This window comes from Kryptolebias marmoratus, linkage group LG19 (genome assembly GCF_001649575.2).
Source record: "Kryptolebias marmoratus isolate JLee-2015 linkage group LG19, ASM164957v2, whole genome shotgun sequence".
NCBI classification, from domain to species: Eukaryota; Metazoa; Chordata; class Actinopteri; order Cyprinodontiformes; family Rivulidae; genus Kryptolebias; species Kryptolebias marmoratus.
In genome coordinates this window covers 10,507,884-10,520,686 of record NC_051448.1, presented here as the reverse complement: position 1 = coordinate 10,520,686, position 12,803 = coordinate 10,507,884, and the positions used below count along the sequence as shown (strand labels likewise).

The following is a 12,803-nucleotide window of genomic DNA, read 5'->3' as shown; positions in this document are numbered from 1 at the left end:
ACTTGATTCCTTCCAGGCCGTGGGACGCTGTTGGTAATTGACTGAATGGAATAGTTTTGTGTTAGACATGCACAAAGGAATAAACACAAGCACACATTCATTTTCTGGTCCATTTACCCAAACTACTGAAGTGACCTGCTTGGAAAACTTTAGGAGGAAAGAGACTTTAGTCTGCTGGCGCCCTCGTGTGGCGAGAAACCGTAATTACACATAGATTATTCTGAACATTAGTGTATTGTTAAACATTAGAACATTTTTTTTAATAATTCCAAACATGAGACAGTAATGTTTGAAGTTTTCAGGCTTACAAACATGTAAAAAACACTGCAAAACCAAAACTTTTAAAGCTGAAAAAACCGACTTCAACAGCTGCTATTTTTCCTCATTAATAATTTATTCTGACTTTTGCTTCACTTGCAGTATTGTTTACTCAGAGAAAACTTTGTCAGTCTGCCACCAGAGGGTTGTTACTACGCTACAAGCTTCACACATTTCCCTGGAGGGCTTAAGTTGCTCAGTAACTCACCTGATAACTCTTCGTCCCGTCTGACTGATATGCAGAAAATATCTGTTATATTGAAGCCCTTTACATAAAGGCGCTGTACAAGGTTGAACATGCATCTGGGGTTTTTTTGACAATCAGGTGAAGATTTTTTTAACAAATGCAGTGGGACCAAGTTACATAACTGCAAATATTAAACTGAATGAATTCCCCTCGAACAGAATAATACCTTACACATTTGTTACTTTTCCTTTAAGACTGAAACCTTGTCCAGTTGAGTCTAAAGTGAATGTATATGACAAATGAGGCAGGGTGAACCGAGGAAAGATTCACAGAAGGCAGGTCAAACTGTAGCAAGAAGGTGACGGCAGCAAACACTCGAGTACCTCAGCTTCTCCTTTTTAGTCCTACCTCCTTAAAACTGTTTGGATTAGCTTTCATTTTACTCCTTTAAACTTCAGCTCAGCTTCTATCTCTATAAACAGTATATAAGTATCATCATTTCCTCATATATTATCACAAAAATGTGTTTTATCATTTACTTTTTCTAATTCTTTTCACTCTATTTACACAGATTTGGTTATAGTCATTCAGATGTTATACTATATAAAAATGTTTTTATTGAAATATCATAAAAAAAACTGTTACAGTTAAGTGGGTTTATTTTGAGTATGATTGTCCTAAACTGTGGAACCAACAGAAAAACATAGTCTGCAATATAACCCAAGCTCTGGATGAGTATGAATTAAAAATTAAAAACATTTGCTTTGCATATGTTCCATCGTATAATAGAGAACACGTCTGTGCATGTGACCAGCGTGTCTCTGTAAGGAAGCAGTTCAGAACGTATTTGCCTATAAGTAAGGGAGAGGACCCCTCCTTGCCCCCTGGTAAGACGTTGCTCATTATAGAGCGCAGAGCACGCCAAGTGCTGACTTGTGTTGCATCCCGTTTCAATTTAAAACATGTCCTGTTTTATTATTTAATCTGTGCCGAGTGTGGCTGCAGTAAAGCTCAACCGAGCAAAACATCGTTTTCCTCCCCAAAAAAGACAACTGGTGTCACATTCTGCTTTTGGAAGAATCTGTTCCCACGTGTGGTTTTTGACAAAAACAGACACTTGGACACAAGCACCGAGTCTGCTGTGAGTGTCCCTGTAAATGTGGGGCTTCTCAGGGGGGGAGGGAAATAAAAGGCTTCCTCTGTGGTGTAGCTGAGCCCCTGTGTTTAACTGGCTCCCTGGATGTGAGACACACACTGTGGAAACTGTGTTTACCAGGATTTGGAACTTGGCAGAGGCGCTCCAGCGGGGGACGTTTGTGTGAATAAGACGAGGCGTGGACGTGGACTGGCGGAGCCACTTGTTGTGACTCATGGCGCCCAGGTACTCTTCTCCATCGTCCAAGTTGACACTTTGTGCGACCGTGTCCGGTCAGGGTGCGATGGTGTCAGTTGGCGTGTCGGATCGAGTTTCCCTGCAACGCGATCGCCTTCGTGTCATGCGGGAGTGTAAAGCGTGTCAACCGAACTTTATACGTTTGATCTTTGTGGTGTTTATTTTAGCAGGATATATAATTTAGTCTGTTTGGCAGGTTGTGTGAAATTACAGGATTCTCTTGTTCTCCAAATAATCAGGGAATTAAAACTACCACCTCCTTAACTGTATCCATGGTTTTATTTCAATTTTCTTTTCATAATTTGACTGAGAAATGTTTTCAACTTTAAAGGTGTGTCCTGTTTTAACTTTATATGTTTCTCTTCTAGGCAGCCACATTTAAATCTGCTTTGTTTAAGTATCCTTTAATTATCTTAGATTTGATGTAATTTTGCAGTAATTATCCAGTTGCTCATATTTATATCTACAGTTTGCACTTGCACGTTAACTTTGTTCTTTTTTTTTTAATCACATTTTGGAGGGATGACCCAAACTGACACGTTGATCGGTTTTCTTGTGTTTAATGTCACCTCAGCTCACTGCTAACAGCCTCATTTCTACCTGTATAGAACCACGTTCAGGCTTACAGTAACATGACAGCTGAGCGTGTGTTATGTTCAACATCTCCTCAGTGATGAAATGATGCAAATGTAGTTTAAATGACTGTGAACTCACTTAACTAGTAAACATGTTCTGTCATCTGGTCTTATACAGCACACACAGTTGGCTGTGCAATAATTTACCCATATCTCTGTGTGCGTTTGTTTGTTTTATGTATTTTACCAAAATATTCCATGAACCTCTGAATGAATGTTATTGAAACCTGCAGGATGTTCTAACTGGATGTACGTCTACAGCTGATTAGCTTTTGGAGACACCCCGATTCAAGATGGCCACCACAGCCAACCGTAGAGAACACATAAAATGGCTTTAATTCAGTCAATTTTTGCAAATATTGTGCTTCAATTTGGTTTATTTGTTGGTGAGAGTCGGTCACAACACATACGCTGAATTCCACCCATTGTGTAAAACTTTAGCTTTAACTGTTGGCATCAACTCAGTTTGTCTGTTAGCAAAACGTCTCACGAACCACTGGGAAGACGTTGTCATTGGATACATCTACAGCTGATTAACTGTTGGGGTTAATCAATTCGAGACGGCTGCCAGATCTAATCGACATAAGCCAACACAAAAATGGCTACAAGTCAGTAACTTTTACAAATATTGAGCTAAAACCTGATCTGACGTATTGTAGTACTGACTGAGATCACGCTTAAAGTTTTCAAGATTTGACCAAAATAGTTACAACTTCATTAGTCAACATAATTAATCACAACATTTTAATTATAAACTCTGGCATGAATATCCATTCTTTCAAGGAATGCTTTGCCTTTAATTAAATAGTTTCAGTCTGGCTCATCCATCAGTTGAAATCTAAACTATGAAAAACAATAATAATGATTACTTCTGAGCAGGAGAAACCAGGCCAGGTCATTATTATTGATTTTTATATTGATTATTGGTGTTTCATGAAATAAGAGGTGTGGGGGGGTCAGCATCTCAGTTCACTTCAGGGTTTGGGGTTCAAAACTAAAAACCTGCAACATTTGATCTCTTTGCACTATATAAATATCACTGAGTGACCCAGTATGGTTCCTTCCGAGTCTGAATCAGATTATTTCCTCACCAACATCATGCCCTGAGCTCTTTTTCTTATTTTTTTTATGTCTAACTGATCCTTTTGTCTGCTCAGTAGAAAGTAATACTGGTTAAATATTAAAGGACTGGCCTCATGTTTCATCACTGTGAACAAAGGTCTTTAAAACTGCCGTATCTGTGTAGGGGTGTGTGTGTGTGTGTTCATAAGACAGTGTGAGATACAGATTGTTTGTATTACAAGGGCGTCTGAAACTGCAGAACCTGGCAGGCGTCTGATTGTATAAACAAGTTCTGTATTATTGCATTTCCACTCATAAAGGGGGAAAATAAAGCAGGTTGGGGACCTGAGCAGAGGGAGTCGTGTTGATTTACACCCTATCACAGCCACGAATCTGGAATCAGATTTCAGTAAAGTCATGGATCCACATGTAGATCAGTTGAAGGATCACAGGAATATGGATAGCTGTCAAAATAAATGTCTGTTTTTTTATTTAAGGGTGTATTTGCCTGTGAGAAGTCCTGATTGTGTGTTTTTAAGCTGTGCACGAGTGCACAGGCAGTTTGTTGTCACGCCTCTGTGATCACATGCCTGTTCTGAAGTTACACCTGGGTGGGAAAACTTCTGCTCCCGAACAAAATGTGTAGTTCACTATAGAAACTGGGTCCCAGCTGAGGGACTTTGTGTGCATTTGTTCTTACTTAGGCTGCATACTATGAAATTGTGCATTTTAGGAGACTTTACTAACCCTACTTTACATTTTGTTTCCTTTCATAATACACTGAATTTTGTCAATGTTTAACTGATCACCCTCTTCTTAAATTACTATGTTCTGCCTTTAAATATGTTTTTTTAAGGTTCAGTTTGTCTAAAAGAGGGAATCCAACTTGAAATTATTGCAGCCAATAGCTGAAGCCACAGAAGAAAATAACCCGAGCAGCATGGATAGTAAACAGAGGTTTTCGTGGGAAAAGGTGTGAAGAAGGTGAGAAAGGAGGGCGTGACGAGTGGCTGGCATTCTGTCGGGCGGCTGGAGGGGAGGAGCAGAGATCAGGGATGACAAATGAAGAAAAAAAAAAAAAACAAAGCAGAAAGAGGCAGGGAATAAGGAAGAAGGGATGGGCTGGCTCGTATTTCAGCTCCGTGCGTTCTAGGGTTGGGTGTAATCCTAAGTCTGTAGTCACAACATCAACTTCCAACTCTCGGAGTCATGCACTTGCACTCTGGACGACTCTCCAAGGGGTGCGAGTTTCAGGGAATCCTCAGCAACTTGGTGTTGAGCGTGTCTCGGCCGTGAGCGTGCAGCAGGTGTGGCCTTCCTGATTCTTTTATTATTTGTGCTGCAGATTAAAGATCCAGATCCAGGCGGTTGGCAACACCTGGGGCATTTTTTTCCCCCCTCTTATAGTTTTTCTTTAAACCTACCTCAGCCTGCTTGCTTTGCTTTTTTTCCCTCCTGCACGGATGCCAACAAGACAAGAAGAGACAGGCAAGTGGGCATAGAAGAAACTGGCCAAAAGGAATCTCTGTTTGCCAGGAGGACTTCACATGTGAGTGTGTTTTTGCCAAGCGTGTGAGCGTGCAAGTAACTTCATCTGGCTGGGAATAGACTTGGGGCGGCTGAAACCTCTTAACCTCCTCGCCTGCTTTGACGCCGAGGCTCAGCTGATGTGAGCTAACAACGGGGGAGAACGACACCCAACAGCACCCGTGGTCATAAATAACAACCGCTGATCTGCTGCGACTGGAAAGTATCTTGTTGTAATTCGGGAAAACACTCTCCACCCCAAGTGTGTGTGGAGAGGGGCTGTGGTTTCTCCAAACAACTGGAGTGCTTAATTACTCTTTCGGGTTTTGGAAATTATGCCTGGAGTCTTAAAACCAAATGGAAGGGAACAAACGTGAAGGAAATGATTTAAAGACGCCATTATTGGTTATGAAACGGAGATGATGTGAGGGGAGTTGGAAGGAGTGAATGACCGGGTCAGAGTCGTGATGTGGGAGTCTGCAACCAAAGAGGAGACAAAGAAGCTTACGGCTGATTTCCTCGTGGAAATGATCTGATTTGAAGCACTTCAGGACTTACATGGATTTGAATAGTGTACCTGCAATATTTGGAATAAGCTCTGCACATAAACCAATGGATTTGTGTCTAAATATCAATTTACCGCGGTAAAACTCAAGCAAGTTTAAAAGAAACTATTTTGTCCGACGCACTTCCATACTGGGTTTTTGTTTCCCTGGGTGATGATGAGAGGAGACAGGAGATCCGCTTCCTTCCACAAGGAGAAGCCGGCGGGCCTGCATCGGGCTCTCAGTTGGCTCAACCTCTCCCACCAGACGAAGCGCATGTTCCACAGCCAGAACGAGCTCCACGTGGCTCACAGACACCAAACGCACTCCCGCTCGCGCACCAGTCTTCATTTGGCGCACAGGGACGAGGACGAAGACGTTGACAACTGGGTTTACCGGCCTCAACACAAAATAGGTGAGAGTGGAGAAATAAGAAGACGAATACTGTCTCTCCCATAAGCTTTGATATATATAATGCACACCCACCAAACTAATCCATATGTTTGAACACACCACATCATTATGAGCTCATATAAATGTATATTTTTTCTTATTTATAGAAAGGGAGCCAGTGAATAACTTTTGCTTGCACAAGGAAAACATTTCCTTGCCTTTTTATTGCCCTCTTTCCTTCATCTCTGCAAGTCACACTTCCACAACAGGAAGTAAGTGGGAGCTGATAGGAACTTCACGTGTTGGTGAAAGACCACTCTGTGCGCGTACGTGGGTAAACAATGGAACGGCGAAGCATGTAAAGTGATGCCACAGGCTGGTACAGAATCAGTGTCAGTGAGAGGGTCTGTTTCTGTGGTGAGATGTCAGCACAAGTGATAAAATTGTTGAATTATCACTTTTTCCTTTTTTTTTTTTTCCTTTACACTTGGACATCTTGTTTGAGGTAAAAAGAGCTTTCATCCTTCTCAAAGTGCTTTTCAGGTGTTGCGTTTCAGATTAGTGCCATCACTTATTGATCAGCTCGTTAGTTGTGTGTCTCGGTACATGCATGTGTGTGTACTCGTTCAGTGCCTTTATAGGACTGTAGACACAATGGTTGTAACTTTAGCCTAGTGTTTATCTTGAAATGAAAAACTGACATTGATCCCGCGCCACTGCAGCGGCACTCACCTCCTCACCTTTGACCTTTAAGGACATCGGTAGTTTGACATGATTAATTTATACTGACAATCTGCTCTTAACCAGAGAGAAAAACATCTTTATGCAAAACAAAATTAGTTGTTTGCTGTTCCCATGTTTCTTACAGGCTTGTTGTTGTATCAAGTGTCAAATTTAATATTTACTAAAGGAAGCTATGTTTTTTCTTGTCTAGATGAGTGTTGTTCAGGTTATAGCAGTCGTGTTACCTGAGGAATGAAGCTGTTTCACATCCTGATGGAGTGACTGCTTCTTTCAGATTTCAGGAGTTTAAACAACGCTTGTGTTATTACACAAGTAGTTTTGTGCATTTCTCCTCTAAGTGCTTTAGCTAAATCATCTGCATCTTAACACTGTTTTGGCTGTGAGCTGGCATCTGCTGGAGTCCATATCTACTCCATCAGGAAAGGTTCATTTTTAGCCATCAGCTAATACGAAACGATCAGCTGATTAGAAGAAGATTTTATAAGTCAGTTGCTTCAGTTCTTGTTTTTACCTGGTGTCGTCACTGTCTCCTAAAATGCTTCACATCAATCAATTCACAAAAATTTTAGCATTTCCTAAAAAAAATAAAAAAAATACTTGTTCACACAAACTACTTGTGTAGAAAACAGGAGTGTTGAACTGATGAGTCGACTCACTTGGACCATCATGGTAAAGCTGAGATGAACAAAACTTGATAGAAACTGAGAAATATACGGTCTTTCTCAAAACTGCAAAAACTTTAAACTCTTCTTTATTGTTGTTTTTGATCAGATCAGTGTTTCTGCTTCTACTTTTTAACTCGAGCATCAGAAACCTTTCACACCCACTTTGTGTTGTTATTTACCACCAGTTCAGTGTTTATCCCCTTTCATCGTCATATTCCATCAAGTCTCCGTGGTTTCTGTTTTTGTTTACCTTTATCTCAGCTCAGTTTTATTTCAGTTTTTGTTTACCTTTTATCTCGGCTCAAAGTGCTGACGTTGTTTGCCTTGACAGTTTTTTTTTTTTTTTTTCACAAGCTACGAGGTAGTTTCCCCTGTAAACACACAATGCCTGGCAGGAATGCAAAGCCTGTCGCTTCTGTTGTTGTTTATCGCGCGTTTCAGATGTTCGGCAGCATCCTGTTGTGTCTGAGCTTGCCCCCTTCCCAAAACGGCTCGCAGATGCACATAGCTTGAATCGTTCGAAGGCCTGGAATTCTTCTTGAAGTCGAAGGGGAGAAGTGGCAAAGTTCAAACACTGCCCTGTTTAAAATGTTGGTTTGTAAAACCAAAAGGCTTGTTCAACACTGTGACCCGTTTATATTTTGCCTTTTTCATGAACTACTGCATATGCTCTTTGAAACATTTAATACTGTAGTGGAGTATTTTAAATGCCCGTCTGATATTTCAGGAGATGAGCGTGTCTGCTTTGCATATTTGTGTCTGAGATCTTTATCTTATTGTATTAATCTCCAAGTTACATCACTGTTTGATCGGCCTTATATAAGAATGTCATCCCACTTTGCCACATGCAGCCTGTTCTGTCTGTTTCTGTTTGCTTGTCATGTTTTCAAGAGACAACTTAATGTTCAGGTGAGCTGTTAAAGAAAACAACTACAGCTACACCTCTGTTTCTCTTAGGCTTATGCTCTTTTGTTCAGTTATATATAGTCCTGTTTTTATTTGCTCAGATCTTTTTTCCCCCTTCTTCTTTTCCACAGCCTGTATCTTTTTATAGCTAATGTTAGGCCAGAGACGAAGTCACAGACAGGTCAGTGTAGAAGTATTCCAACCAGAGCGCGCACACATTTATACGGTGCTAATGTACGCAGCGCAAACATAAGAGTAGGTCTCCACTTTGAACGCTAAAAATAAATAACAAGTGGAGTACTGGAGTCCGACCAGGACTCATTATAAGACACGTGTGCAGCCACGCACGCTGCCTGCGAGTAAATATAGCTCCGAAATTGGTGCCTGGAGATCCAAAACCTGCAATTTTGACGCAGCCTCCATCTTGACTCTTTGGGGTTTTGCCTGAGTTGTCAAGGTTACGGGTTTGTGACCGAGCGCGTCCTGGTGTGGTTCTGTTGGACCGTCCTGTTGTGTGTGAGAGGAGCTCCTCTTCTCCGGCTGCTGGCTGCTTCTGAAGTCACGGGATATTTACCGTTAAACTCATACACATTTTCTACTTGTAATTACAATTATTATAGAAAATTATCAAGAAAATTATACAAATTAGCCTCATAATTTAAAAGTTTTGAATAAGTATGTTTTCTTTGAGAAGTTTCCCTTCTTAGAACAAGTATCATTAAAGTAATGAAGCTTTCTTTCTTATTATAAAAAGTAAAAAAAAATGTTCAAACGTTTGAAATTATTGTTATGAAGCAAGACTTTGATGAAAGGGGAAGAAAGATTGTATGAACCTAACCACATAATGATTATTTCAGAAGCTGATGATTGTTTCTGACCATTTTTCAGAAGCAGATTTTTATGTTTTCCTGCCTTTATATAATCTTTCTGGCTGTTTTTGTGTTTAATTTTTGTGCATGGCCCTTTGATCAACCCTGTGCTGTATACATAAAGCTGAATTGATGAGAAGAAATCAGAATATTTTAGGACACCAAAGTGCTGTCTTAAAAAAAAAAGAAAAACTAACCCACAGATTACTTTAGAAACTCAGAGATGTTAGGTTTATTATATAAAACTGAGTGAATCAGAAATTTCCTACAATAAGCTTTAATCGTTGGTCTGATTGGTGTTTTTCCATAAATCATTAATGTTTTAATCAAAATGACAAATTTGTTACCTTTTTTGGTTACAGCTCTGATAAGAGAGAGAGAAAGTTTGAAGTGAACTAATTTAATCTTAATCTTCTCCCAATATTGATTCATCGCAGTTATTGTCATGAAGTTTATTGAAGTTTTTTCTTGCTGTGCCACATTTCTTAGGAACCTGAGCAGCAGGCAGCTAAGCTTTTCTCAGCCAGAATCTGACTGGATTCAACTGCTCCTTATAGGTTGTTTATCATTTACATTACATTTAATCGTAGATAAAACACAACAGATGAGCGAGTCTGACTTAACATGTTAGCTTCTGGCAAACGCAGCTCATGTTAACATGACAGTTGGGTGATTTAAGGCTTACTGGTGTTTAGTAGAGTTTTCTCTTTGCCGTGTTTTTGGTATCTACAAAATGTTGCTGTGTTTTTTTATTTTTAAGCCAACAGGATATTGACCCAAATATTTGCCGAACCATGGCACGGGACCGCCGTAGCAGCCTGAATCAGAATTGGGTCTCAGATCATAAAATATCATTAGGAAGCCGTTTATGATTTTCGGCTGTATGAAAGAGTCTGTTTGGACCACATCGTGTGTGTGAGACGCTTATTGGAATTTGAGAGGATTCAATTGAGGCCGAACTCTTGCATAAGTGTTTTGGGCTTAAGGGATGCGTTTTCCACACTCTGAAATATGCTTATTGCCATGTAGACCATTTTTTAAATCCAGATTAGCAGATTTAGATAATTTCGCTGGAGGGGAGAGATGGAAATACCTGCGAGGCCTCATTAAAAAGACATGGAAATCTGGGATTGTGGCCCACAGTTTAGTCCATTTACACACACTGCTTGCTTAACACATACGTTCACATCAAACATATATTTTATATTCATAAAAACTGTTTCTAATGACCGCTTCCTTTTTTTTCCCCATGTGCTGACCATGATGTGGTGATCTTTAGGTAAGTTGCATGACTTTGTTTTCCATATCTCGATCAGCTGAGCTCAGATCATGCTGCAGATGGCTTCAGCTGTCACTTCCCTTTAAAACAAATGGTTTCCTTGTGTCAGCCATTTTATCCAGCAGTTTGCATCCCGTTATCACTTACTGTACTGGTATCAAACCAAGGTTTTAGCCTGAAAAAGCTTCAAAAAATGGTTTATTTTAATAAGATGCTATAAACTGATATGGTCTCAACACAGCCCAAGAGGCTTAAAACCCTCCTCATCACCTCTGTTAGAGTTCTGGCTGCTTTATTTCTATTATTCAGATTTTTCTCCTCCTCTGATGGTTTACTAATCAATCTGTATTTAACTTAGGGGACATAGGGGGCTTATTTCCTAAATTTTAGCCTCTCTCTGCTTGCACGTCTGACTGCTCTTGTTGTGGAAGATTTGTCTGCTTTAAGAAGCTTATTTTACTTACGAGTCTATCATTTAGGCTTATCTTTTGACTGACAGGGAGCACAATGTGCACAGTAATATCACTGTGTGCTTGTACAGCAGCGGATGTGAAATACTTTCAGATAAGGGTCTAATGTGGGACTTTTGGCATAATGCAAGCTTTGTTTGTGTTTTTAGCTGAATATGAAAAGTTTCTTTTGCAGATTGACAAATGTTTTTGATTGTTTCCAGTACATTAGAGAGGATATCGCTCCATAACCAGAAGAAATGACGCCTGTTTTATCCATCCAATATCAGACCTCACATCTGAAACAAAGTCAAGATTTAGTGTTTACGGCCAAATTAAAAAACAAAAAATATGATAATTTTTGAACTTTAATTAGACATCCCAACACATTAAATTAATTCCTGTCAGTATCTGAGTTAGTTTCTCAACATTTAGTGCAGTGGTTTGATACCAGACACCAAACAGATTTAAAAAAAAAAGGAGAAAAATAAATGAAAGGAGGGAGAAAAGATCCAAAATAATTGGATGCCAGTTTAAGATAGTTGTTAACATTTAAACCTAAAAAATTACAGCACCTTTCATGAATGAACTGTCTCACTTTTTGAAGGTGAAGGAATGAATTTAGTTAAAAAAAAAATCCAACCAAAGCAGAAGCTTGGAGCTTCTGCAGCTTCACAGTGTGGACCTGTAATAACTGAATAAACAGAAAAGAATGTGTGATATCTGGCTGTGTGGTTTCCATCAGGGGGTTTTACTGCTCATTATTACCATATAATGAGATCATTTAAGTAAAAAATCCTCCTAAATATAGGTATAATTTCTTCCCTATTATGTAATTAAGTTAATTACGTGTTTCAGCGTGATAAGATCATAAACCCTGAGTTTGGGCAAAGTTAAATTTCTCTATCAAACGCACACACAGTTAAAGATTTAATGTGAAGTGCAGGGCCTCCTAAATTGAATTTTAAAAAGTATCAGTATCAGTCGACGTTGTTGGTGTGTAACAGTGAAAGAAATCTCCACTTTTGCTTTTCTTTTGTGAGAGTGGTGATTAGGTCAACCTCAAAATGGTTTTTATGGAAAAGGTTCAAATTAAAGCTGATTTTAGCGAAGCAGTCTCCAGTTAAAGTGGCAGTTTGATGAGTTGGTGTTTTATCGTCTGGTCAGGTGGGTTTGTTTAAGAGTTTGTGTGTGTGTGTTTTTTTTTTTTAGTTATGGTCTTGTTTTTGTGGCGTTCTCAGTTCAGCCACACATGCTCAGGTTTGTCACCCGTCGACACACGCACAGCAGTCGGCCTCTAATTGCTGACATCAGACGGAGGCAGATCAGCTTTAGTCTGCAGGGCATATTGGATCGGGATTAATATGCTCATACAGGCTTTATCATAATTGCAACACTATTCGCTTCCTTTGTCATGTTTCTGGCTGGTTGCCATCTGAACTCGGTGTACAAACCACAGCTCCTCTGATTTATGGTTGCTGAAGTGAACCAGCGTGCTTATTATGTGCTCTTTATTACAGTGACAAGCGTTGTTTACGGTCTCTTAGCGTCTAAATGCTACAACAACTGGACTCTCGTTTTGGTTTGTAAAGATGTTTGACCTCTCATCTGAAAGGGCTCCTCAGTTTGAACAGTGAGACGTTTCAGCTTTAGAAGCTGTAACAGGAAGCGTCACATTTGAGCCGGTGAACTCACCTGTGCCTTTGACCCACACACCCATCCCGTGATCCTCTGGGTTGTTTACCTCCCCGAGGAACAGTTGAGGTGTTTTTTGTCACCTGTTTAAAGGGTGAATGGTTATAAAACTACCTGGGGAGGAGAGTCAGAAGGC

At 39.9% G+C, this 12,803-nt stretch overlaps 1 protein-coding gene across 3 annotated transcripts in view; it reads left to right on the top strand.

The window, feature by feature from the left end:
* Nucleotides 1–12,803, top strand: part of nhsl1b (NHS-like 1b) — a 96,031-nt gene that overhangs the window by 32,476 nt on the left and 50,752 nt on the right. The window contains exon 1 of one of the 3 annotated variants that reach the window (XM_017423268.3): nucleotides 4,758–6,082. The exons of the other annotated variants lie outside the window; for them this stretch is intronic. Within the exon in view, the coding sequence (XP_017278757.1) occupies nucleotides 5,842–6,082 (241 nt within the window). The 5' untranslated portion in view covers nucleotides 4,758–5,841. Of the gene's footprint in view, nucleotides 1–4,757; nucleotides 6,083–12,803 lie in introns of those variants that run through there. 3 annotated transcript variants of the gene reach the window in all.